The sequence below is a fragment of the Micromys minutus genome (assembly GCF_963924665.1).
Source record: "Micromys minutus genome assembly, chromosome: 32".
Classification (NCBI taxonomy): domain Eukaryota; kingdom Metazoa; phylum Chordata; class Mammalia; order Rodentia; family Muridae; genus Micromys; species Micromys minutus.
Window position 1 is genome coordinate 19,857,681 of NC_137967.1, and position 27,273 is coordinate 19,884,953.

Here is a 27,273-nt window from a genome sequence, read left to right on the forward strand (position 1 = left end):
TACAAATGTACATGTTTTCTTCACACGTCTGTTCTCAGTACCTGCAGTACCTGGAGAAGCCAGAAGAGGGCGTCAGATCCCCTGGAGCTGGAACTACAGTTGCGTGTGAGCTGCCAAGTGGGTACTGGGAATGGAACAGTGTCCACTGTAAGAGCAGTCAGTGCGCTTAACCGCTGAGCCATCTCTCCGGTCCTGCTCTTTCTTTTAACACCTCAGATTAGTTTTCACCCACTCTACAACGTCACACAAATCCAACAGCTTGAAAGAAAAGGGAGCCGCTGTGTGGCCTTGGGAAAATGACCTCACCTCTCTGAACCATAACATTCTCTTTTTTCAGGGAACTTAGTGGGCATAGGTAATGAGGCGGTTAACTGTAAAGTAGGGACACTCACAACACCGGAGAGTTAAAAGAACAGGGTCAAGGCAGGTGTCACGGCAAACTTATATATAAATCCCAAGAGATGAGATATGGTTTTACCAGGAGGGCCTTGAACTTCACAAGCAGCTGAGGTTGACCTTGAACTCCTGATCCCAGATCGTTTGAGGTACAAGTGTGAGCCACCACCACGGCCTGGTTCTAAAAAGTGAGTCAGAGTGCCCAGTGGTTCCGGTGGGGGTAGGATTGCCCTCTCCTCTAGCAAACCCTACGTTTGCCTCAATTCATTCATTCCAGGTTGTGGCGGGCAAAATATACCTCCTTTCTGAGAGTCACTGGGAACATTTACAAAGGGGGACAGTTTTCAGAAGGACAGCTAGACAGTGAAGAGGACCTGCAGCTATGAGACCATCACCACTCAAACCTTTAGGGTGCAAACGCAGACCTCGGAACCAAAACTCTCACCCCCTACTCTCGGATCGGAGAGGGCAAGGAACCCTCGTTGGGTGGAAGCCACGCGCAAGGCAGTTTCTCACGACCCAGCTGAGGGGACACTGAGGGGACAAGGACATATGGAGAACCATCAGCAAATTTCCAACTGGCTTTTCAAGGGATAACCTTCCACGCAGAACCAAAGATGACCACCGGGGGGCGACAAAGGATTAAGAGCCACCAAGGAAAAGCATTTGTTTTTATAGTCTCAGTCACCATCCCAGAACTTGGATTGCTGGAGTCCATTGGGAGTGGGTTGTGGGGCAGGAAAAAAAGGCTTGACCCAAGAATGTCAGAAAACAGGCCTTTAAAAGCCTAGAAGACAGCAATAGCACACACCATTTAACCCAAGCACTCAGGAGGCCGAGGCAGGGGGATTTCTCTGAGTTCAAGGGTAGCCTGGTCTACACAGTGAGTTCCAGGGCAGCCAGGACTATGAAAACCTCAGTAGATATCCTGGGATGGTGACAATGCATACCTGTGACTCCAGAACTCAGATGGTGGAAGCAGGAAGTTCAGGTCCACCCCCAGCTACACTGTTGCACATTGCACCGGGCTCCTTTACAGGAGTGCTGGGGATTTGAACTCAGGACCTCATGCTTGTATGATGTTGCTAAAATTCCTTCCTGGGACTTCCCTAGAGAGCATAGGTGAGGGATCCCTTACAGGGTATGAGTGCTTCTCGTCCCAACAGGCTACACCAGAAAGGCCTTTACCCAGAAGGGATGATTCTCAAACATGCAGAGAGGGAGCCTCCCTCCTGAACCCTCTGTGCAGCCACTTGAAGCTTTACATCATTAAGTACCACAGGGGCCAAAGGCAGCTGAATACTCAGGGGAGCATCTTGTGTCCCAAGGGGATGTAAACAGTTTTTAAAAGCCCAGCACAGGGGGCTGGAGAACTGGCTCAGTTCTCAATCTCTCAGCATCTTTTGAGGCACTGGCTGCTCTTCCAGAAGTCCTGAGTTCAAGTCCCAGCAACCACATGGTGACTCACAACCATCTGTAATGGGATCTGATGCCCTCTTCTGCTGTGGTGTGTCTGAAGACAGCTACAGTGTACCCACACACACTCACACACATGTGCGCGTGTACACACACAACTTAAAAACAATCGTTTCTAGAGGCAGAGAGACAGCTGTCTATAAAGTGTCCACCAGGCAAACTTGGGAAACTGAGGTCAGTCATGTAAGATCTGAGCATAGCAGCCTAGTTCTTTAATCTCAGTTCCGGGGAGGTAGATGGGGAGCCCGGGGGCTTCCGTGCAGCAGGCTTAGCCACATTGCTCCAGGCTCGGTAAGAGAGACTGTCTTAGACAAAGTAGATGGGGCTGGGTTAATGGCACTTGCTGCTCTGGCAGAGAACAGAGTTTGGTTCCTAGGGCTCACCTTGGGCAGCTCACGACCGCTCGTAACTCGAAATCCGAGAGATCTAACACCATCTCTGGCTTCCAAGGGCAGCTGAGCACGTGTGCAGTCATAGACAAACACACTCCTATATAATTTATTTTTAATTGCAATAAAAATTAAAATTTCTTTTTTAAAAATATAGCAGAGAGCGATTGAGGAAAATACCTGCTTTTGACCTCTGGCCTCCACAACACACACACACACACACACACACACATACACACATATACACACACACACACACACACACACATACACACATATACACACACACACACACACACACACACACAACCAAATACATAGACCAGACGCCAGACAGCTCAGTGCATAAGTTTGTATTTCTGAATGATATAAAAGAATAAACTTAAAAAAAAAATACCCCAAACCAAACACCAATGGCTCCCACAAGGCTTGGTGGCCCATTTGTCCCACCCCGATAAATAGAGACCTCTGCCTGTCTGTCACCCACCCGCCCCATCACCCCCTCCACTATAGACTCTGGGCATATATTACTGTTCTCCGCAATAGACATCTCCCAAAAATAGATCTCACTCCTGCCACAGGACTCTGCCCTGGCCCCACACCCCGCTTCAGACTACCCGCCACTGTAGCACGCTCGTGTCTTTGCCCCCGGTGGTGAGGGCCATGCTGTCATCCCACAAGAAGGCCACATTAGTCACATGGCTGCTGTGTCCACCATATTTGTGGCTGAGGGCCTGTTAGAAGGGAAGAAGAGGGAAAAAAGAGGTCAGATGAAAAAACACTACCCGGAGGCCATTGGCATTTTCTTCTTTAAAGCCATACATGAATGTATGTGTGTGTGTGTATGCCTGCATGTATGTTTGTGTACATGTGTGTATGTGCACGTGTTTGTGTGGGTTTATGTGTGTGTGCATGTGTGTATATGTATGTATGCATGTGTGTACATGTGTGTATGTGTGTATGTGTGTGCATGCATGCATGTATATATGTGTCTGTGCGTGTGTCCAGGTTGTCCTAAAGCTCATAAAGGTCTTGCTTCGTTTTAATTTAATTTAATTATCTGTTTATTTATGTTTTCGGTTTTTGGAGACAGGGTCTCCCTATGCAGCGCTGGCTAGCCTGGAACTCCCATTGTATACCAGGCAGGCTTTTAACTCACAAAGATTTGCCTGCCTTCTGCCTGAGCACTGAGATTTTAATTTTTAATTACATGTATACATGTATGTCAGAGTATAGGTTTGTTCAGTCACCCATGTAGGCCATAAGATGGTGTTGGATGTCCTGGAGCTGAATGTAGTAAGTCAGCCCTGATGTGGATGCTGGGACCTGAACTCAGTAAACTCAGGCCCTCTAGAAGAACAGTACATTCTCTTAACTGCTGAGCCATCTCTCCAGACATCCTTTCTCCTAAAAACATTTGTGTAGGTTTGCGTGTACACGGATGCACAAGTACAGGGAGCACATGTGGCGGTCAGAAGACAGCTCACAAGAGTTGGTTCTCTTCCTCAACTATGAAGATCTTGAGAATCGAATTTAGGCCATGAGGTTTGGCAGTGAGCAAATTTACCTGCTGAAGATATATGGCTCAGTGGCAGAGGCCCTGCCTAGAATCCCCCAGTGAGGGGCTGGGGGCGTGGCTCAGTGGCAGAGGCCCTACCCAGAATCCCTCAGGGAGGGGCTGGGGGCGTGGCTCAGGGATAGAATCTTTGCACAGAGTACATGATGCCCTTGGTTCCGTCCTCAGCACTAAAGATAATGGACAGATAGAACTTGTAAGACCTGTGTTCACTGAACCGAGTTCCCATTCAAAGTGGGCTGTGGCGATTCTCCCGTGGGGAGCCTGTGCCCACACTTAGGTATGGCTTACTTCCGTCTTCTTTGAGAAGCCCAGAAGGCCACACTCAGGCTCCTGGGCATGTCTGTTTTTCTTCCTTTCAGGTGCCTCTCTCTTAACCCTCATGCTTCAGTTACATTAAAATATCTTCATTAAACCTGAGCTCTCTGCACCATTAAGAAAAAACGCTGGGTGTACTCAGGAGCAGACTCTCCCAGCCTCAGCCAACTGCTCTTAATAGCCATTTGGCTCTGTAAAAATTTATCTTTGTTCTGGGCCTATCGAGGAATCATGGGTGCTGGAAACACAAACCCAGCTTAGTGAGGACCGTGGCCCCTCGGATCGTATTTGTGCAGGCATACAGTGGGGTCTCATTTAATGCTTGTAAAACGAGAGTCTGCAATAACCCCAGAGCTACCGGTTTCATCTCAGAAACCCTGTGAAAGACCCCGTGCCATGAAGACATCCTAGAGTTGTGGGGAAACTGAGGTCCTGGGAGGAGTAAATAAGATGAAAATGGCAAAAAGCCAGGCAGGCAGCCGAGAGGGTGGGAAAGCTGTGACTACATCTCTAGCAGCACATAAACGTGGTCAATGGTAGACATCTGTAATCCTAGCTCTGGGGAGGCCAAGGCAGGGAGATCAGTGGAGATTCAAATCATCCTTGGCCAGATAGGGACTTTGAAGCAAGCCTGGGCTATTTGAAACCCTGTTCAAAAATAAAACAGAAATCCCCACAAAGGGGTGAATGTGGTCTCCAATCTCACACCCTCGGGCCCTCCAGAGACTCACTCTCGGTTGACAGCAGGGGTAGCTGAACAGGTGCACTTTGCCAAAGTCGTCAGCAGAGACCAGCAACTTCCCATCGTGAGAGCGTGTCACAGCATTGATGTCTGTGCCATCTGCCCCCTCGGGCCAGATCCCTGTCAGCGTGACAAGAAAAGAGATAAAAATTTACTTGGAAGCTGGGCATGGTAGAAGGAAAAGAAATAAAAGTTCCAAGACCTCCCTGGATAACTTATGAAGGTGTGTCTCCAAAAGTTTTTAAAAATAAAGAAAAAAGCCAGGGTCGTGGCTCAGTGGTAGAGCCCCTGCCTAGAATCCCCCAATGAGGGGCTGGGGGCGTGGCTCAGTGGTAGAGCCCCTGCCTAGAATCCCCCAATGAGGGGCTGGGGGCGTGGCTCAATGGTAGAGCCCCTGCCTAGAATCCCCCAGTGAGGGGCTGGGGGCGTGGCTTGACCCTCCAGGTCCCATCTCAAATGGCTCTCCCTCCAGGAGGCCCTCCCTATCTTCTTCAAAAAAGTTGGCCAGACACGCCTTCTCCAGGGCTGCTTCACCTTATCCCGCCAGTCCCTATGTGGGTCACACTTTTTGAAGTGAGGCTACTGTCCTCATTTGACTGTGAGCTCAATATGGCAGACCTGAGACTCTCAGGGTCACCATATTCCAGCACTACCCAGGCCAATGGTGCTCCTGCAGCTAGTGACAATGGCTTGGGGACCTGAGGGAACAGGTAACTTGGAGGCTTGAGCGTGGAGCTCTCTGAACCGGGTGTCCCCATGAATTTCATTTCATTTTAAAAGCTCTGAGGAGCTTTAGAGGTTATTTCCCTCTGTCCTTCCTCCTCGGTTAGCACCATCCGAACCGCTACAGAGTGAATTTCTCCGGCCTGGATACCACCCGTGTAAGACTATGAAAATCACAAACCAAGGTTATTTCTCGGGGTTCCGGTCCTCGGTGGAAACCTCCCCATTCCAGAACCTACCGAAAACTCCAAAACCCAGCACACACGTAGCAGTAGCCCATTCCATATTTCTCACGGCGTCCGCACTGGTGATCTGCTTACAGGTGGCGGCGTCCCCTGGAGCAGACAATCAGGAGAGATGCTCAGGACCTGAGGGACTACCATCAGCCAATCTATTTCCCAGCACTGAGGTTCAACACAGAGGGGCTGACGGTCCCTGTACTTATTTCTGTCTCTCTGGACCAGCTGAAGGCTAGATTTTAGGTGCTGACTGTCTAAAACCTGAACTGGGTACATTTGCATACCCCCCCCCCCCCCCCCCCGCTGCCCATTCATCCAAGCCAAAAGGAAATCATAGGGTGCACCAGGAAAGCAATCACAAGCTAGAGATTGCAGATTCAAATCAGATCAGTTTGGACCAGCTCAAGGAACAGAGAGCCGTATGCAAATCACATGCAAATAAGCGACAGAAGAAAGGAAACTAGCCAGTGTCAGAGAACTCACAGTACAGAATCTCGTAGTCTCCAGAGTTGGTGACAAAGCAGCTGCTGTCCTGGGCCCAATCCAGGTGGGTGATAAAACTGGAATGGCCCTGCAGGGGACGCAACGGTCACTTAGAGCATAGGAGAGGGCTGAGCCAGGAAAAGGGGATGGATTAAATCAAGATCAGGAGGCAAAATACACAGAGTGAGAACACATTGGGCTAGAGGGAAGGATACACAGGCCTTCAGAGGGTGGGGGCGGGGCCAGACTACCATGGGCGGGGGGTGGGGGGGGGTGGCGGACTGTAATGGGCGGGGCTGACAAAAGAGCTTAGAAGACAAAGGCGATTTAGAACACCGGGCAGAACTCCACACGGGGGCGAGTTTTGAATGTGAGGGGCGGGGCTACACAGAGGTGCTCTCGGGAGGGAGGGATGGGTTTCCAATGCAGGGCCGGGGCTACATATGGGGGCGGGGCTTGGAAGGTAAAGGTTGGGGCTACACGAAGGGCGGCTTAGAACACAGTAAGGGATGAGGATGGGGGCCGACTGCGACGCCTTGACATAGTCAGGGCAAGAAAAAAAAAAAATGAGTTGCATTCTGAAGCTGTGGCTGGCTCCCTTGTGATAGAAAAAGTTAATTTTGCACCCCACTGGGCGGGGTGGTGGCGCGGGCTGGGGACCACTGCCCACTCACCGAGCACTTGCCCAGGCGGCTGACCTTGCGGCCACCCTGGTCCACCGTGTACACGTACACCAAGTTGTCGTGGGAGCCCACAGCCAGGTACGCCCCGTCTGGGGAGGGGGAGGGGCTATGAGGAAGCACCCAGACTCCACCCCTCCTCCACAGTCCCCGCCTCCCTCCATGACTAACCCCCCCTCATGGGGGGGGTGTTGTAGCCCCTCACCCCCCAGCCTATACTGCTGAACCTAAGTTCCCAAGGCCCTGCCTCCCCAGGACCACAGGCCTACCTGGCGAAAAGCTGACCACAGAGATCTGCTCATTGCCATCTGTGTGGATAGCCACCAGGTCACGGGTGTCTGTGTCCAGTAGCAGCCACCTTAAAGGAGAAGGCATGATGAGGGGGAAGGAGAGAAGTCTCCTAAATGCAGGACTGAGAGGGCGGAGCCAGGCTACTGTGGGTGGAGCCACACCGTGAGGAGCGAGGCCAGGTTGAGACTAGGGGTGGGGCTACAGACTGGCCGGTAGGAGGTTTACAGTGCTGGGGCCTCACAGGACGGTGAGATAACAGGAAAGGAACGGGTAAGGACGTGGTCCATTCGGTAATACCTGCCGGTCACTGTGCCCACCGCTAGGACAGAGCCGCTGGGGTGGAAGCCAGCTGAACGGGCAGGGTCCTGGGAATGAAGGGAAAAGAGCTGGGGTCCAACTGGATACTTCCCGGCTCAGAACCAGTTCCTAGCACGGCATGAGGTCCATTCCTCTCTGATACCTTCCAGAAACTACCAGAAGCCATCCCCATTTCTTGTATGCTAACCTAAGAGAAACATATTCTACCCTTTTTTCCGATTCTCTCCTTCCCCACCCCAATGAGAGGGACTCACTGTTTAAACCAAACCAGGTTGGTCCCCACCTGCTTCTGCTTCCCAAATACTACCCAACAAAATGCCCCCTTTACATTTTTTTAAAAAACTTATTCTATGTATATGAGTACACTGTAGCTGTCTTCAGACACACCAGAAGAGGGCGTCAGATTCCATTACAGATGGCTGTGAGCCACCATGTGGTTGCCGGGATTCGAACTCAGGACCTCTGGAAGAGCCGTCAGTGCTCTAACCACTGAGCCACCTCTCCAGCCCCGGGATACCTTTCTTAAAGAGAGCGTGTGCAGCTTCCCCCTGAGGTGAAAGGCAGCAGTTTCTCAGAAGCCTATGGCTGCAGCCCAGCCCATTACCTCGATGCTCCTGCTCCACACTGGCTGGTGGGTCTCCGAACTCCACAGATGCACCAGCTTATCCTGCCCACAGGTCACAAACTGTGCCCTGCTAGGATGTGTGGCCAGGCCCCACAGCTCTTCCACATGTCCCTGCAGGAAGGACAGAAGGACGATGATGGGAAGGACCCACTCTGCTACCAACCCAGGGAAGCCCCTTCCGCACAGGTGCCGTGAAGGGCTGTCACTGGCGGCCCTGTGACTTGAAGCAAGCCACTTCCCCAAACCCTCTGCTCTCCCCTTTGCAGACTGGAAGAGGGGAGGAGGGTGGCTCCAAGTCTGACCTCAGTAGCCACACAGGTCCCATCCGCCCTGGGTACACACCTCCCAGGCTTCAGCCCAAAGGCTCTACGAAGAGCCTAGTGGCCTTTCTTGAGTCACAGCACTGAGGTCTAAGGTCTACGGCCACTTGGAGGATCCTCAGCTCTCTTACTGATTGTGGGAGCCAGCCACCTAGTCAGCTGACCTCACTTTGGAACCTCTGGGTTTTAAGGTTTGTATTTGTGTTCCTATGTATGTGTGTATATATGTGCGTTTGTTTGTGTATGTATATATGTATGACTGTGTATGTGTATATGTGTGTCAATATGTATGTGTTCTTGAGTGTATGTGTGTGAATGTGTGTATATGTGTGTCTTGTATGTATGTATGTGTGTGAATGTGTGCATGTATGTGTATGAATTATGTTCTGGTGTGTATGTATGTATGTGAATGAGTGTATGTATGTATGTGTATGTTGTGTGTGTGTATGTGTGTGAATGTGTGTATGTATGTTTCTTGTGTATGTATGTGTTGTGAGTGTGTGTGTGCATGTATGTGTATGAATGTGTATGTTCTTGTTTGTGTATGTGAGTATGTGTATGTTGTTGTATGTGTATGTGTGTGAATGTGTGTATGAATGTGTATGTTCTTGTGTGTGTATATGAATATGTGTATGTGTGAGTATGTGTATGTTGTTGTGTGTGTATGTGTGTGAATGTGTGTATTATGTGAATGTGTGTATGTATGTGTCTTGTGTATGTATGTGTTGTGTGTGTATGCATGTATGTGTATGAATGTGTATGTTCTTGTGTGTGTATGTAAATATGTATGTGTGTGAGTATGTGTATGTTGTTGTATGTGTGTGAATGTGTGTATGAATGTACGTGTTTGCACACACCTGAGCACAGAAGTCAGTGTTAAGCATTGCTCTCTATTTCTCCCTCTTGTTCCCTTTTTTATTTACACTTACTTATTTTGTGGGTGTCTGACTGTGTGGGTGCATTGTCAATGTCTGTATGTGGACATCAAATGACAACTTGGGAGTGAGGTCTGTCTTTCCACCAGGAATTGAACCCAGTCATTAGGCTTGGTGGCAAGAGCCTTTACCCCCTGAGCCACCCCACTGGCCCCTGCGCTATTATTTTTATGAGACAAGGTCTCTCCCTACACCTAGAACACACCAACTTAAATAGACAGGCTACAGCCCCGAGGATCCGCCTGTATGAGCCTTTCCGGTTCTGGGATTCCAGGCGCGCTATCGCGCATGCCCAGCTTTTATACATGGGTTCTGGGGAAATCAAGAGTAGGGCCTTAAGTTTACACAGAACTTTACCTTCTGAGCCGTATTCCTAGCCTTGTTTATTTTGGGACAGGGCTTCCCTTTCTTGTCAAGGTTAGACTGGGACTCAGAAATATTCCTGGCTCAGTGTCCTGACCGCTGAAGATTACGTCATGCCCCCATGCCCAGCTTGGACCCTCGGTTTCATGTTATGTAAAATGAGGCCGAATACCGTGTGTTCCTCAAAGCATCGCGGTGCTCCCTCAGACATTAATGGAAAGTGCTAAACACGAGGCAGGCCCAGGAGCACAAACCCAGCTCTCGGGCTATGGAGGCAGGAGGATCAGAATTTCAGTTATCCTCAGGTAAACAGCTAGTTCAGGACGAGTCTAGGATCACAATACCTTGTCTCAAAGGCCGAAAAATAAAGAACGAAAAGGGCTGCAAATATGGCTCAGTGGTAGAGCCCCTGCCTAGAATCCCACAGTGAGGGGCTGGGGGCGTGGCTCAGTGGTAGAGCCCCTGCCTAGAATCCCCAGTGAGGGACTGGGGGCGTGGCTCAGTGGGGCTAGGGGCGTGGCTCAGTAGAAAAGCATTTGCATAGTATGTCTAGGGCCCTGTGTTCAATTCTCAGCATTGCACCAAGAAATGAAGGAACTGGTCAGTGGTGGTGCACACCCTTAATCCCAGCCCAGAGGCAGGAGGGTCTCTGTGAGTTTGAGCCCAGCCTGCCAGGACTATATAGAGAAACTTTGTTTTGGAAAAAAAAGAAAAGAATGGCAAACCCAGGCCAGCTTAAAGAAGGTCTTCAGAGAGTAAAAGTCACTAGTAATCATTAGCCCCCAAAATAGCAGTGTGTTAGTCAATAACTATAGTTACAGGCAGTAATTTATATTATAATTGTTCCTCTATATTTATGCTATATTAACATGTATTATTAATATAATAACACAGCTGGGTGTGGCTCACAGCTGGACACTAGGAAAGAGTGAGGGAGGATAGTGAGTTTGAAGCCAGCTTGGGCTATCTAGAAAGATCCTGTCTCAAAGCAACAAAAATAGATAAATAAATATTCATGGAGGTTATTAAGAAAGAAAGTTCTGCTAGCCAAGCCAGATATGCTGGCACAAGGCTATACGTCTAACAGAACTGCCATATGTTCAAGGCTATGCCTGCCATACAGCAAGTACTAGCTGAGCCCCAGATGCATGCGAGACCCTGCCTCAAGGAAGCAAACAAAACCCAGTAAATGACTGAAAGGAAGATCCAGGATTGGCAGGAAGGCTCGGCGGGTAAGAGCATTGGTTGCATTGGTGGTGGTGGTGGACATCTTTAATCTCAGCACTAGGGAGGCAGAGGCAGGCAGATCTCTGAGTTTAAGGTCAACCTGGTCTACAGAGTGAGTTCCAGGACAGCCAGGGCTACCAAAGAAACTCTGAAAAAAAAAAAAAAAAAGCAACCAACCAAACAAACAAACAAAAAAGCACCGGGTGCTCTTTCCAAGGCCTCTGGTTATATTCCCAGCACTTTCACAACCACCTGTAGCTCCAACTTTAGGGGATCTGACGCCCTTTTCTGGCCAATACAAGCACTACACATGTGTGGTGGCAGGCAAAACACCCACACATTAATAATAATAATAATAATAATAATAATAATAATAATAATAATAATAATAATGAGGAGGAGGAGGAGGAAGAGGAGAAGAAGAAGGAGAAAGAAGAAGAAGAAGGAGGAGGAGGAGAAAAAGAAATTCTGCTGGCCTTGCTTTCCTCTATCTTTTGGGGTGTGGTCATCCTTAGGAAGTCATTTGAGAAGGACTCCTTGTACCTCTGCCTCCTTCATTTGGAGATTACAGGAACACACTACACACCCAGCTTTCAACATGGTTCTGTGGTTCTGCAGATTAAGCTCAGGTGGTCACGTTTGCTAGGGAAATGCTTTACCGGCCGAGCAGCCTCCCCAGCCCTTTCCTCTGTCTTCTTACGGAAACCAAGGCCAGAGCGGTGCTAAATGCAACAGCACAGATTTTAGTTAGACTTGCAGAGGGCAAAAAGCAAGGATCAGATAAAGAAAGGGGACCATTGAGCAAAGAGGACCAAGGTACTGGGAGCTACTCCTCTGCCTCAGACTCCAGTCTTGATAGTATGATATGACTAAATGAGTCAGCTCCTCACAGAACCTCACGCAGTCACTGTCCCTGCCTCATGCACACCAAGAGGTGACTCGCTTGCCCAGTATTACATAGCTAATGAGCCACAGCGTTGAGATTTCCAAATAACCTCCCAAGTCCCAGACTCCAAGTCCCAGACCTACTATGCTACACTGCCTCCTGCTAGGTTGGTTTTTAACCGAGTATGGCACACCAGTGAGGGAGGAGTTTCAAGAAGAAATCAGAGCCCAGTGCGGGAGTGTCCACCTGTAATCCTAGTGATGGGGGGTAGAGACAGGAGGATCAGTTCATGGCCAGCCTCGGTTCCATTGTGAGTTTTAGGAGCAGCCTGGGTTACACCTGAGATTCAAATCTCAGAGATTAAATAATAAATAAATATAAAGAATGAAAAATGACGATGAGGAAGAGGATGGGCAAGAGAGGAGGGAAGAAATAAAGTCAAACCAACCCCACAAGAGCTTCTAAGATTCGTGGAGTTGGGGTGTAGGACTCACAGAAGCCTGACAATTTGCAAGGACACTTACCAACCAAATAGGAGGGTGCTATCTCCAATCAGATCGGCAGGAGACAGTTTATTTGGGAGCAGGGGTGCTGGGCACCCACTTTAGAAGGCAGGTAACCCTTTGGGGAGTTCCAGGCCAGGGCAGCAGCGTGGGAGGTCCGAAGTGAAGAGGGATAACCCAGGGGAAGGGATGTGGGGTTTCCCAGGCCAAGAAGAAAGGGATGGGGCAGGGATGTAAACAGGAAGAGATAACAGGACGCGTGGTAACAGGACAGCGGTGATGATGGTGGTAGTAAGGATGAAAGAACTGGGGTGGGGGAGGGGTGCTCACCTGGACAAGCAGCGAGAAACCTGTGTGCACCGAGCCAAGCAAGATGGAGTTACGGGTGGTCCCCACGTACAGTGTGTCTCCCCTGCCCTCTGCCACGGTGCGTACAGGCCCAAAGTCCTCTGGGACCTGAGTGGGTAGAGGTGTGTGTAGGATACACGTGAGGTGGAGTGGCATGACATCAGGGAAAGTCCAGAGTTAGGAGCCCGGGTAGGGGAGTGGCCTGTTCTACAAGGCCATCCCCCCATTCCCAGTCCTCACCTCCACCTCCTGCACCTTGCTGTAGTCTGAACCCCAGAGGACCACCCGACGATCGCGGCCCCCTCCAGACACCAGCGTCCCGTCCCGCAGGGCGCAGAGCGCAAACACGCCACCATCATGGGCTCCTAGAACTTCCTGGGTGATGCGGTTTCCACCTGCGGGGAGGGAGATCAGGGGTGGGAGTCGGTGTGGCTGTCTCTTTACTGAGCCCGGTGAGGACCTAAAGCCACGAGGCCCACAGCCACCTGCTCGTTCGCCTATGCTTCTCTTGGTCATGCACCCGCTGCCCATCCATCTGCCCACTATCCACGGACTCAGTGCTGTAACCTCTCTCCGCTGAGTCATCTGACTCACACCCACCCACTCGTGCTTTGTCTAATCCACTCAGACACGTCTCCATGGCTTCTTCCACTCACCCATCCATTTCTCCTGCCATCTACTTATGTCTGCTCATCTACCGATCCATGCATCCATCTCTCATCTATCGACTTATTCAGCCTTCTGTCTGTTAGTCCATCAATCGGTTCCCTCCCACTTCCTTCTGTCCACCTGCCTCCCGTACATCCATTTACATTTCTCTATTTAATGGTCCAACATCCTTCCTTCCACCTCCCCATCTATATATAGATGTATAGATGCATTCATCTATACATCTACCTATTGATCCTGAAATCAATCTATCACTTCACCCACCCACCCACTCATCTATTGGTCCATCCATCCATCCTTCCATCCATCCTTCCATCCTTCCATCCCTCTCCCGTAACCCACTCACATGCCATTCACCCGTTTCCCATCCATTCATGCAGTCTACCCACCCACTCATTCACAAATTCACCCCATTTCTCCATCCTTTACCCCTCTTCCATTCATACACACATAACACCCATCCTTCTACCCAGTTGTTCACACAACACCCTGGCTACAGCTGAGTCATCTCACACATTTATACTGGGGCCTCGGCTGCTAGCGTGGACCTCAACAGAGGGCAAAGGCTGGAGGAACGGAGAATGATTACAGAGTCAGAGATGCCTGAACTGAGCCTTCTCAAGGATGCTGGCACTGGGAAATAAGAATTTGTCTTAAGGGCTGGGGCGATGGCTCAGTGTTAAGAGCGCTTGTTGCTCTTGCACAGACTTGGGTTCAGACCCTAACACTAACGAGGTAGCTCACAACCACGTATACGTCCAGTCCCATAGGATCTGGTGCCCTCTTCTGGCCTGTGTGAGCACTGCACACACATGGTACATACACATACACGCCGGCACTCACACACATATTAAATAAATGTTTTTAGATTCTTAAAGAACTCTGTGTACATGTACATACATGCAGGTGTATGTTTAGGTTTGTGTGCATGAGTGGCTGCAGAAGCCAGAGGAGTTAGCTCTCCTGGAACAGGAGTTGCAGGACACCTCTGGGAGAGCAGAATGCTCTCTTAACCCCCTAGCCATTTCTCCCGCCCCCAAATATTTTTTTTAAAGAAAGAAATAAGAAAATTTTTTTTACCCTAGTATGGTGCTGGAGGCTCCATGGTTACAGTGCTTGCCAAGCAAGCCTGATAACCAGACTTCAAATCCCCAGAACCTACATAAATGCTCAGCCTTGGAGGACAGAGACAGAGGATCCTTAGAGCAAGCTGCTAGTGAGACTAGATACATCAGTGAGCTCTGCGTTTGATTGAGAGACCTGCCTCAATGAATAAGGTGGAGGAGTAACTGTGAGCTACTTGACAATCACTTCCAGCCTTACACACACACACACACACACACACACACACACACACACCAGTGCGTGCGTGCACATACACGTGCACACAAACACAAAATAGAAAAAGGGAAATTTGTCATACAGTGGCATTGATTGATTCCACATGAACATGCTTACAGGAAGGCGGGTATTTGAACAGCCCAGGGTGTTTGAAAAGATGGAGGTTGGCCTCCACACTAAGATACTGACACTAACCTTTGCCCCAGACATAGAGGTTCCCTCCAGAATCTCCCGTGACCACGTCACCGCCTTCCAAGAAGGTCACACACAGCACGTACTTTGGTTTCTCGTGTTTCTATAGTACAGGAGGAAAGAGGAAGGCCGGTGAGAGAGTAACCGGAGCAGGTGGCCTTGTTCAGATCACAGGCCTCCAGGGCTCTTGGTCCAGGGAAACCCCCATGGTTTGGAGAGAGAGAGACTTCACCGAGAATCTCTGCTTTCCTCTCTCCTCCCACCAAAACGGCTCAGGCCACCTGGGAGTTCTGACAGTGTTGTGACCCTTGCCTACCTGGGACAAACCTCTTGCCCTCCCCTTTGTGCCCCGACTTCACTGCCAGTCCTGTGTCCAGTTTTCTCTGCTTCCTCTCTTCTCCCTGCCTTGGGCACCCTGTTTCCGGGGTCTACGCTACATCTCTCTCTGTGCCTCAAACCCTTAATGCTGCTGCCCTTTGAGCCCAGAAGAGTGGGATCCTCTCTAAAGTGTGCCCGTCTCTGCCCTCCTGGCCCTTTATCTCCTGTTCTGGTTCCTTGTGAATGTGCATGTCTTGGTGCACATGCGTCTGCAGAGGCCAGAGGACAACCATGATGGCGTTTCGTGGAAGACATCCACCTTGGGTTTTGTCTGTCTGTCTGTCTTTCTCTCTCTCTTGCTTACTCCCTCTTTTTCTGACACAGGAGTCTTACTGTGTAGCCCAGGCTGGCCTTGAACTCATGGAGATCTGCCTCCCTAGCACTGAGATTAAAGGTGTGCGTCACCACACCTGGCATGCTGATTTCTTTTTGGTTTTTAACCTGTTACACTTTTTCTTTATTCTGTACATTAGTGTGGTATATGTGTATGTGTGGTATATGTGTATGTGTGGTATATGTGTATGTGTGGTATATGTGTATGTGTGGTATATGTGTGGTGTATGTGTATGTGTGGTATATGTGTGGTGTATGTGTATGTGTGGTGTATGTGTATGTGTGGTATATGTGTATGTGTGGTGTATGTGTATGTGTGGTATATGTGTATGTGTGGTATATGTGTGGTGTATGTGTATGTGTGGTATATGTGTATGTGTGGTATATGTGTATGTGTGGTATATGTGTATGTGTGGTGTATGTGTGGTGTATGTGTATGTGTGGTATATGTGTATGTGTGGTATATGTGTGGTGTATGTGTATGTGTGGTATATGTGTATGTGTGGTATATGTGTATGTGTGGTGTATGTGTATGTGTGGTGTATGTGTATGTGTGGTGTATGTGTGGTATATGTGTATGTGTGGTGTATGTGTATGTGTGGTGTATGTGTATGTGTGGTATATGTGTATGTGTGGTGTATGTGTATGTGTGGTGTATGTGTATGTGTGGTATATGTGTATGTGTGGTGTATGTGTATGTGTGGTGTATGTGTATGTGTGGTATATGTGTATGTGTGGTATAGGTGTATGTGTGGTGTATGTGTGGTGTATGTGTATGTGTGGTGTATGTGTATGTGTGGTATAGGTGTATGTGTGGTATATGCATATGTGTGGAGGACTGAGAACAGTGTGGAGTCAGTTCTCTCCTTCCATTCTGTATGTTCCAGGGATTGACCGGCAAGCACCTTTAACCGCTAAGCCGTCTTGCTTACCTAAATAGTGTTTGTTTTTATTTTTATTGTTTGAAAATTGTGTGAGTGTGTGTGTGTGTGTGTGGGCAAGTGCCTGAGTACAGGTACCTGCAGAAGCCAGAAGTGGGTTTGGGATTCGAGGGAGCTACCTGCTGTGTGTCCGGAACTGAGCTTGGGTCCTCTGCAAGAGCACTTTAACGTTTAGCCACCCAGCCCTCATCTCTGGCTTCCCTCCCCTCACCTTTGAGACAAGGTCCTACTGCGTGCTGGAGCTTGCCAAGTAGGCCAAGGTCTGCCTGTCTCCTCTCCCCAGTGCTGGGATTATAAACACCTGCCCTGCTCCCTGGCTTGTAGTATGTGTGTGCTGTGTGTTCGTGTGTGGGCTACTGTGTACATGTATGTATGCTAAGTGTGTCTATGTGGGTGTTCGATTGTGTTCCTGTGAACATGCTAAGTGTGTTTGTGTGTGTGTATGTGCATGCTATGTATTTGTTGGGGTTGTGTGTGTTTATGTATGTGGTGTATACTATTGTGTTTGTGAGGATGTATGTATGCATGCTAAGTGTGTTTGTGTGTGCTTGTATGTATGTGCATGCTAAGTGTGTTTGTGTGTGCTTGTATGTATGTGCATGCTAAGTGTGTTTTTTGTGTTTTCTATGTTCATGTGCATGGGGGGAGTGTGATTGTGCTCATGTGTGTGCATGCACCCTCGTGTGCAGCTGATATCACGTCTTCCTTGATTGCTCTTCAGATACTTTTCCCGAGGCAGGTTCTCTCATTGATCCTGGAGTTTACAGCTTCAACTGCTCTAGCTAACCAACTCACCCTGGGCACTGTGTGACTCCCCTCCTGGGGATTTCAGATGCCCCACCATGCTCCCTTGGTTGGCAATTGGAACTCCAGTCCGCATGCAAACACGGTAAGCTCCTTACCCAGAGCCCCCTCCCCTGCCCCTCCCTGCAGCCCGTCTCTGTGAATCCCCATATCATTTGGACAACGCTGTTCACTGAACATTTCCAATCTGCCTGAAGCTCCCGTGTTCTCTCACTCCCTGGACCCTCAAAGGTCAGAGTTCAACCGGATCTTCCTTCAAAGGGAAGAGGAAACTGAGGCTCGACTTGTGAAGGCTCGGCATCTCCCCATACTGCTGAAGCCCTGGGGCCCTCGGGACTGACTGTCCACAAATCTCTGGTACTCACCTCAAACAGGCCCTGCCGCTTGCTCAGGCTGCCGCCCTCCAGGGTCCAGAAGTAGATGTGGGATTTGCCGCAGGTTATCAGCAGGCTGGGATCAGTGGGGTGGAAGGTAGCCACCAGCACGGCCTCATTAGAGCACTTTGGGGGGGGTCAGGACAGATTCTGAATGAGGATCTCATAGCCGCCGGGACTACCATAACACACCTATTGCAGGGAGGACCGCCCTAAACGGTAGGATAGCAGCGGGGCCCTTCGGGAGTTCCTAGTCTGCGTTATTCACTGTGCTGAGCACTTCATAAAACTCATTGAATCCCCATTGTCTACTGAAAGATACGGTCCATTAGTGCTTTCTATTATAGATGAGGCTCAGAGAAGGTAAGCGCTTGCCTAAGGCTACACAGCTATTTAACTGCTGTGTGCAGTATCAAGTTCACGAACACCTAATTCTAGGACACCACCTCCTATCCTCTTATCCTTCCCTTAGGAGGGGCCACTGGTCTACGAATAAGTTTCTCGATCTCAGCCTGGGGCACGTGATCTTGGGCAAAGAACCTATCTCATGATCATGCCTCTCTCCCCACCCACCCCCTGATGCCTCTTAGTAAGAAGCCCTGGCTGTCCTGGAACTCGCTATGTAGACCAGACTACACTTAATTTTGTGCTGAGCCTGGTCCACCCACATTATACCCAAACCTCCCCACCTCTCATTTCCAACAGGAGGCATCTGAGACTCACAGAATGGAAGCCATTTGCCCAGTCCTGCAGATGATGCCAAAGCCCCCATTTAAGTTCAAGTCTGGCTGCAGATTCCTAACCACACAGTGCAGGATGTCCCGGGAGGTCACCTGTAGGGCAGCAAGCCCACCCACCTTGCAATCCACCACTTTGCTCTCCTTGGCCCAGTCCCACACAGAGAGCACGTGCTCGTTGGATTCGTCCACTGCACATAGCAGGTTGCCCCCATTCTGCAGAACACAGAGAGATGGGTTAGGATACGTCTCCCTACATCCTACTCTGACCTATTCACCACACGCGCCTGTTCAAACACGTTCACAAGCATGATTTATGAAGCACATTTGCATTGTTCAGTATTGATTGCCAACTTGATCACAACCTAGAATCATCTGGGACCTGAGGCAGTGTGGACAGCACCATCCCCTAGGCAAGAAATCTGAACTGTGTAAACGTAGGAAAAGTGAGCTGAGAACTAGCAGAAGCTCACGTTTGAACTCATTGCTCTCAGTTCCTGACTGTGGAAGCAACACACTAGGTGCTTCAAGCTCCTTGGATTTTCCATTCTTTAAAGCTTTATTCATTTATTATATATAAGTATACTGTAGGTATCTCCAGACACACCAGAAGGGGGCATCAGATCCCATTACAGATGGTTGTGAGCGACCATGTGTTTGCTGGGAATTGAACTCAGGACCTCTGGAAGAGCAATCAGTGCTCTTAACTGCTGAGCCACAACCATTTGTAATGGGATCTGATGCCCTCTTCTGGTGTGTCTGAAGACAACAGTGTACTCATATGAATAAACTAAATAAATAAATCTTTTAAAAAAATTAACATTTGAAATGTAAATACAGATAATACCCAATAAAAACAAAACAAACAAAAAAAGATTTAAAATATAGATAGATAGATAAAAAGAAAAGCCAGCAATGGTTTAAAATTTTTTATCCTATGTAAAAAAAAAATCTTTTTGTGTGCAATATTAGGAATGGAGCCTCTCAAATGCTAAGCAATGGCTCTAATACTGGGTCACACCCCCAGCCCCTCACTGGGAATTCTAGGCAGGGGCTCTACCACTGAGCCACACCCCCAGCTCCTCACTGGGGGATTCTAGGCAGGGGCTCTACCACTGAGCCACACCCCCAGCTCCTCACTGGGGGATTCTAGGCAGGGGCTCTATCACTGAGCCACGCCCCCAGTCTCCATCTTGTCTTTGGTTGAGAAAGGGCCTAATTTGATTGCCCAGGATATGATCCAGTGAGATGGCCCAATAAATGTTTTTGTTGTCAAACCTGATGATCTGAGCTGTCCCCAGGATTCATGTGGTGGGAAGAAGAAAACTGACTTCTGTGACTTGTCTTTGGACAATACCAATGGTGAGCACGCACGTGCACTAACACAAGGTGAATAAGTATATGTTCAAATGTCTTCATTAGTTAAACTGCCCAGGCTGGCCTTTTGTCTTCAGCCTCATCAAGACCGACCCAAGAGATCTGGTATACACTACCATGCACACCATGCGTGCACACTAAACTCACACTGAGGTATGAGTGTGTACCAGAGCTTTACAGTGACGCAGTCCTAGGAAAATTTGCAGCCTGCACAGTTGGGGATTTTTTTTTCCTCTCCTAATTTTATTATTTTATGTGTGGGGGTGTTTCACCTGCAGGTGGGTCTGCATACTACATGTATGCATTGTCTACAGAAGCTAGAAGACAGCTTTGGAGCCCCTGGAACTAGAGTTGTGAACATTTGTGAACCACCACATGTTCTTAGCCACTGAGCCACCTCTCCAGCTCCCACAATTGGGATTCTTTTGATTCTTCCAAGACTTTTCTCTGTGTGGCCCTGGCTGTCCTGGAACTTACTGTATAGACCAGGCTACCCTCAAACTCAGAGATCCGTCTCCTCTGCCTCTTGAATGCTGGGATTAAAGGCCTGTGTCATCAAGGCCCTGCTCACAGTTGAGAATTCTTGTTGACACCATCTACTCTGCAGTATCATATGGGACGAGGGAAGCTGAAATAGGGTTCCGCCGCAGATTCCTGGCTTACCTCCAATTTGCTATGTAGCACAGGCTGGCCTCAGCCTGCAGTGAACCCCCTGAGTCTGCCTCCTGAGAAAGTGTTTTTTCATTTTTTCCTTCCCCATTTGGTGCTGGAGATGGAATTCAGGGCAGTGTGCAGGCTTGGCAAACACTCTACCACTGGGCCACACCCCCATCCCTGGAATGGCTTTTTATGTACATGAAATCCAGCCATTATCAACATTGGCTGTGGCACTTGGGAAGGTAGGGCTGGCACGATGGCTCAGTGGGTAATGGTGCTTGCTGCCAATCCTGGAGACCTGAGTCCTGCTCCTAGGACCATGGCAGACGGAGAGAAGCAAGGGCAAGCAGGCATTCTTGACCTCCACCGAGCACTGGTGCAAACACACCCCAGTAAACAGTGAGGAGGATGTAAAGTCGGCTGGGAGAAGGACAGCAGCAGGTGATGAACATGAACAATGGACAGTGACCTCGACAATGGAAATATCAGCACCAAGGGGCTGGAGAGACGGCTCAGTGGTTAGAGCACTGACGGCTCTTCCAGAGGTCCTGAGTTCAAATCCCAGCAACCACATGGTGGCTCACCACCATCTGTAATGAGATCTGATGCCCTCTTCTGGTGTGTCTGAAGACAGATACAGTGTGCTCATATAAATAAAATAAATAATTAAAAAAATAAACAAATTAGATAGATTGATAGAAAGTTGCCTGATGTTGTTTGTCCGTTTCACTCTATAACCATGGCTATCCTAAAATGATCAGGTTAGCCCCACACTCACACTGACCCTCACACTCCAGTCCTAGCACTCAGGAGGCGGAGGCAGGCAGATCTCAGTGGCCAGCCTGGTGTATGTGATTTCCAGGGCTACACGGAAGAAACCCTTCCTTTAAAAACGAGACAAAACAAAAAAAGAGAAAAAAATGCCAGTATCAAAGGCATATGCTAAGACATCCATCTGCGTGCTTTTGAGACAAGGTCTCAGATAGCCAAGGCTGGCCTAAAACACCGGATTCTCCTGCCTTGGTCTCCCCGCTGTGTGGAACGAAAGCATGTCCCCCACACAAGCTAGTGTTTCTTATACTACCTTTGGGGAGATTTTTACTGACCCCCCAATCCGCTGCGGACCAATACATTCAAATAAAATTACCACTGGGGGAAAAAAATCCATCGTGGGAGTGGAAGGGGAGGGCGTTTGTGTTATTACCAAACTGCTCCACAAATTCCAGAAAGATTATCTTAACTTCTGTTTTGATCAGGAATTGGACGGCAGGCATGCATGTGGTTGGTTCAAAGTGCTGGAGTTGGAATGCTGTGAGAGATAAGGAACCTTCCGGAATGCTCAGGCAAAAATAACCCATTGGAGAAAGAAGGGTACGGCAGTCCTGTCCGTGTGTTGCGATTTCAGGTGTCCTGTGCCCAGTGCTGGGCTCTGGGGCCCTGAGGCCCGAGATTTGAAGATCTGTACGGCTTGTGACATCATAATGAGACCTAGCCCAGCCACCCCATAAGAAGGTGCACTGTGCCAAAGACTTACGGATTTGGAGAAGGCCACACAACACACAGCTCTGTCAAACACCCCCAGGCCCAGGACATGTAAGGTGGAAAGGGAAACTGAGTCCCACACACGCACGTGGGGTGGCAGAGGCTGAAGAAAAGAGAGGAGCAGTTACTTTAGGGAAAGGGGGTCCCAGTTTTCGAGAGTCCCTCTGCACCCTGTCCTCTGGCCATACCTTGCCTTCCTTTGTGGTGCCTGCCACCTGTCCCGTGGCGATGGTGACCATATCCGGGTGGACAGCCAGACTGAGGACAGGGAGAGAGGAACAGAATCAGCTGTGAAGAGGAAGAGCTCACAGGGCCTAGGGACCCTTCCTTAGCAGGTTAGCGTCAAAGTGCACAGCTGTTCACTCAATGAACACCGGGAGTTTTAAATGTTTATTCATGAAGCCAACTTTGGTAAGCACACCTTCAACTCCTGCACGCAGGAGGCTGAGGCAGGTGGCTCAGAGTTCGAGGCCAGCTTGGTCTATAGACGGAGTTCCAAGACAGCCAGGGCTACACAGAGAAACCTTGTCTCCAAAAACAAAACAAAGCAACGATTTCCATTTGCTAATTGAAACAATGTCTCGGGTAGCTCAGGCCTCGCCTATGCAGCTGAGACTGGCATTGAACCTCTGACCTTCCCTTCTAAGGCCTGAATGAGGGTGTTACAGACGTGGGCCATCACTCCTTGATTATGGGGTGCTGGGGATCGAGCCCATGGCTTTGTTGCACGTCAGGCAAGTACTCTACCAACCCGAACACATGCCTATGCATAGTCCTTTCAGAGCAATGACAGGCAGTTAGAGGAAAGCCTGGATTGCCAACTCAAAATACCTGCCTGGCTCGGGGATGTTCTAAAAACAGTGGCCAGGGAAACATTAAATCCCGATATGGAAATACCTGGGACTCTCGGGAAAGGCCCCAGGCCTGCAGTACTGATACTGTCAGGTACAGTCATGCTTGTCTATAATCCCTGCACTCTGGAGGCTGAGGCAGAAAAGTCATGAGTTCAAGACCAAGAATAGTTAAGTTCCAGGGCAGCCTGGGTTTGGTGTAAAGAGACCCTGCCGCAATAGGGAAAAACAGATTTTGGGGGTGCTAGAGAGATGGCTCAGTGGTTAAGAGCACTGGTTACTCTTCCAGAGGACCGGGGTTCAATTCCCAACACCCCATGCTGGGTGGCTTAAAGCCTGCTGCAAGTACACTTGAAGGGAATGTGACACCTTCTTGTGGCCTGTGGGGACACTGCACACACGTGGCATGCATGACTGCAGATGAATGGCATGCATGTGTGCGTGCTCACGCACACACACATAGAAAACAAAAAGGATAAACACTATGGGGGCCGGTGAGACGGCTCAGTGGTTAAGAGCACTGGCTGTTTCTTCCAGAGGACCCTGGTTCAATTCCCAGCACCCATACGGTGGCTTGTAACTGTAACTCCAGTTCCAGAGCATCTGACACCCTCACACAGACACACATGCAGGCAAAACACCAATGCACATAAAAGAAAAGAAAAAGATGGACTATATGTGTACATACAAATAGTCAATTCTCATTTTCCCACTAGTTTCTGCCTGGGATCTGGCAGTCTAACAGGTGAACAGAGGTTTGGCAACGGCCCCACCTCCATGGTGGCAGTCATGTGGAAAGAGGATGGATACCCACGCCGGAGTTCTCCCATCCCCCAAAGCACCGAGACTCACCATTTGATGTCATCATTGTGCCCCAGGTAGTGACGTTGTCTCTGCTCCTCCACACTGTACAGTACAGCCACAGAAGCCACAAAGTACACCACCTCCCCGGTGGGCAGGAGGTAAAGGTTGGCCCTGCAGTCCCGGCCTCGGTAGCCATAGCTGGAGAAGCCCAGGGCTGGTTAAGGAGCCTGTGCGGTCCCTCCTGGTCAATGGGAGTCCTGAGGGCACTGGAATGTTTTCCTGTCTCTGGCCCTGGCTCTGCAGGGAGTGTTAAACCAAGGCGGCTCAAAACTATAAATATTTTGTCTGTGTGTGTGTCTGTGTGTGTGTATACATGCATGTACAAAGTGCAGAGGCTAGAGGTAAACGTTGGGTGCAACCCCCATTGGTTGGGTGTACCCCATCGCTCCACACTGTATTTTTTTCCACCTACATTTTGACACTGTCTCACTGAACCTGGAGCTCACAGATTCAGCTAGACTGGCTGGCTAGCAAGCCTCAGGGAATCTTCCTTTCTCTGCCCCACCCAGTGCTGGGACTGCAGCCACAAGAAGCTTGGCTTCTTTGTGTGTGTGTGTGTGTGTGTGTGTGTGTGCTGAGGATGGGAATAAGGTCCACATGTTTTGATAACTGAGCTCCCTCTGCAACCCTGGTCTTAGACACTGTATTACAATGTAGCCCAGGCTGGTCTTTAACTGCAATCCTGAAGCCTAGACAGCCCTGTGCTGCAATGACAGGCTAGGGTCGCCATGCTTAGCCAGGTGGAATATGGACTTTTACAAATGTAATTAGGATCTCGGGATGAAGTCACCCTACATGATATGCATAGGCCTGACACCTGGTGACAAGTGTCTTTATAAGAGACAAAAGAGGCGGTTGTGGGGTGCACATCTGTAATTCCAGCACTTGGAAGGCCAAGGTGGAAAATAGACTCACCTAGAAATACACTCTATTACCCAGACTCTATGAGTGAGTGACTGGGAGGTGTGGTTCAGTGATAGAGCTCTTACCTAGTGCACACAAGGTCTGTGCATGTGTGTGTGCATGCAGGTGTGCATGAATGACGTGTGCAGGTGTGAACATCATGTGTGGTGCTGACTGTGGTGTGTTCCTTCCTCCATCACTTTCCCTCCTCCTTAGCCAGGCAGGCTCTCTCACTGAGCCTGGAGTTCAATCCCAGCTCCGGTAGCTCCCCGGCTCACTCCTGGGACCCTGTCTTTGCCACCATACCCACCCAGCGTTTATGTGTGTGCCGAGGACAGAAACTCCAAGCTTATGTAGCACACGCGGCATAGGACAGAGCATCTTCCAGGGCCTGGACCCAGCACGACATCTATTATTTGGAGGTGAAACCAACTGAGCCACCTAGAGGAGGATGGTGGGTCTTCCTTGGTCACACCCAGAGGCAGGGCTGGCTTTAAAACTGGAGGCTCCAGTTCATCCCCATGACCTTTTCCAGTTTCCCAAGTAGCTCTAGCTCGCTGGGGCCACCCACAGTCCTTCTTAGTCTGGAATGTTTTCCTTTTAACGTCTTCTTGCTGGCTCCAGTGCCCCTTTTTGAGAAACTCTGTCATTCTTCAATGTGATACACCCCCACTGAAAGTTTTCTAATGGATATCGCTGTAGCCGGGGTGGGGGTGGCACATGCCTTTAGTCCCAGCACTCAGGAGGCCAGCCTGGTCTACAGAGTTCCAGGACATCCACGACTACAGAGATGCTGTCTTGAAAAACCAATATAGCGTTATGTGTGTATGTTTGTATATGTATGTGTGTATGTGTATCTATGTATATGTGTGTGTTATCCAGTGTGCCCCCCCCCAATTCTTCACTCTTAAGCTTAGCCCTCTGCAGACCTTCCACAGACAAACAGACCATAGACCCTGCACGATCTTGAGAGGCAAACGTGGCAGTGCACAAAATCCTGTCATGAAATGGAAGGTGCAGGCAGGACGACCAAGTTCTCAAGATCACCCTGAGTTAAACAGTCCCGCCTCAAACATTCCCTCCCCCCCCCCCCCGGAACTCACAGCAGGTCATTCCAGCTACCCCCGCCCTGCTTCCCTCTGGACTCTCTGTATCTTCCAGAGCCCCTCACTGTGACCCGAGAAACCCCAGCTGTAGCCCCGCCCCGCGCCTCCTCCGCCTTCCAGGAGGGCAGAGAGGGAGCGTAGTCAAAGGATACACCCAGTCTAGCTTTAGGCGGCTGGAGGGCAGCTCCGAACGAGTGTCCAGGCTATAGGTGGGCGCCAGCTCGTCTGGGATCAGCATGGGCACAGGGCGTCCCCGCAGAAACATCTTCACGGATCCCTCCTCTGCCAAGACACCCTCGGAGGTCAGGTTCCACACCAGCCCCGAGGCTTGTTTGCGCCCCTCATTATTATTACTAACATCATTATTATTCGAGACATCTGGCCTGGAATTTGAGGCTGGCCTGGAATTCACTGTGTAGCCCAAGCTGGTATGGAACTCAAGGTGATTCTCCTGCCTCAGACTCCCCAGTGCTGGGATTACACGTGTAAGTCATAACAGCCAGCTAATTATATATAGACAGAATCTCAGGCTAGCCTTCCTTCACCTTCCAAAATGTCTCAGCCTCCCAAATGCTGGGTTACTGAGTTAAACCAAACCTTCCTCCCTCCATCCTTTCTTCCCTCCCTTTCCCTTCTCCCTCTCCCTCTTCTTTGCTTCTCTTCCTCCCGTCCCCCTCCACCCCCCTTTCTTAACAGGTGGATAAACTAAAGGCAGACAGTCAAAGGCCCAGAAGTCAGGACCCCCAAGTCTTCAGCAGGCTACAATCAGCAAAACCACGCCTACCCTTCACACTTACCCATGCTGAAGATAACTTCTTTGGTTTTCCTGTCAGGAAAAGATGCAGGGGGGCGGGAGACGGGGGAGAGAGAGGAAGGGGGAAAAGAAGAAAATAAGTGTTTTAGCAAGCACATGAGATAGGAGAGAGAGGCGCTCCCCCTAAGCCGGGGCTCTGCGGGTCTGGAACGAATGAACGAACGGCCAGGCGAGTAAGGAGCGGAGCGCTGCCTCTCTGCAGGCCCTGTGCTTTGCTCGTTAGATCTTGAAGAGCCTAAGACACAGGCCCAGAGAGGCAGAGATCGCCAAAGGGTCACACAGCACGATGAGGCAGGCACGCGATCCTGGAAGACCTGAGTCACTAGGGACCCTCCCTCCTAGGCAACAAAATGCTCCCCGGCGCTCCTTCCCTCCCCACCCTGCAGCTCCCCAAACTTCAAGCAGCCAGGAAAACGGGGAAAAGTTCAGAGGAAGGGGCGTGTCTCCCTCCGCCTTCTCTGACAGAGGAGAGGAGAGGCAGGAGGAGGGGGGCTGCGAGAGGGTCTCACCCAGCTCCAAAACTACTCATGGCGGCTGCTGGCAGAGCTTCGG

At 49.8% G+C, this 27,273-nt stretch overlaps 1 protein-coding gene across 1 annotated transcript; it reads right to left on the bottom strand.

The window, feature by feature from the left end:
- Nucleotides 1–2,771: 2,771 nt before the first annotated feature.
- EML2 (EMAP like 2) lies at nucleotides 2,772–27,273 on the bottom strand. Its single transcript, XM_080908349.1, has 19 exons — nucleotides 27,231–27,273; nucleotides 26,705–26,733; nucleotides 26,060–26,189; nucleotides 23,887–24,036; nucleotides 22,372–22,441; nucleotides 22,176–22,286; nucleotides 18,728–18,823; nucleotides 17,862–17,996; nucleotides 15,044–15,143; nucleotides 13,079–13,233; nucleotides 12,821–12,946; nucleotides 8,236–8,367; nucleotides 7,611–7,678; nucleotides 7,292–7,380; nucleotides 7,017–7,114; nucleotides 6,343–6,430; nucleotides 5,860–5,955; nucleotides 4,887–5,017; nucleotides 2,772–2,995 (listed from the first exon to the last, which is right to left on the bottom strand). The coding sequence occupies exons 1-19, from the start codon at nucleotides 27,248–27,250 to the stop codon at nucleotides 2,870–2,872; spliced, it is 1,950 nt and encodes a 649-aa protein (XP_080764475.1). The 5' UTR covers nucleotides 27,251–27,273; the 3' UTR covers nucleotides 2,772–2,869.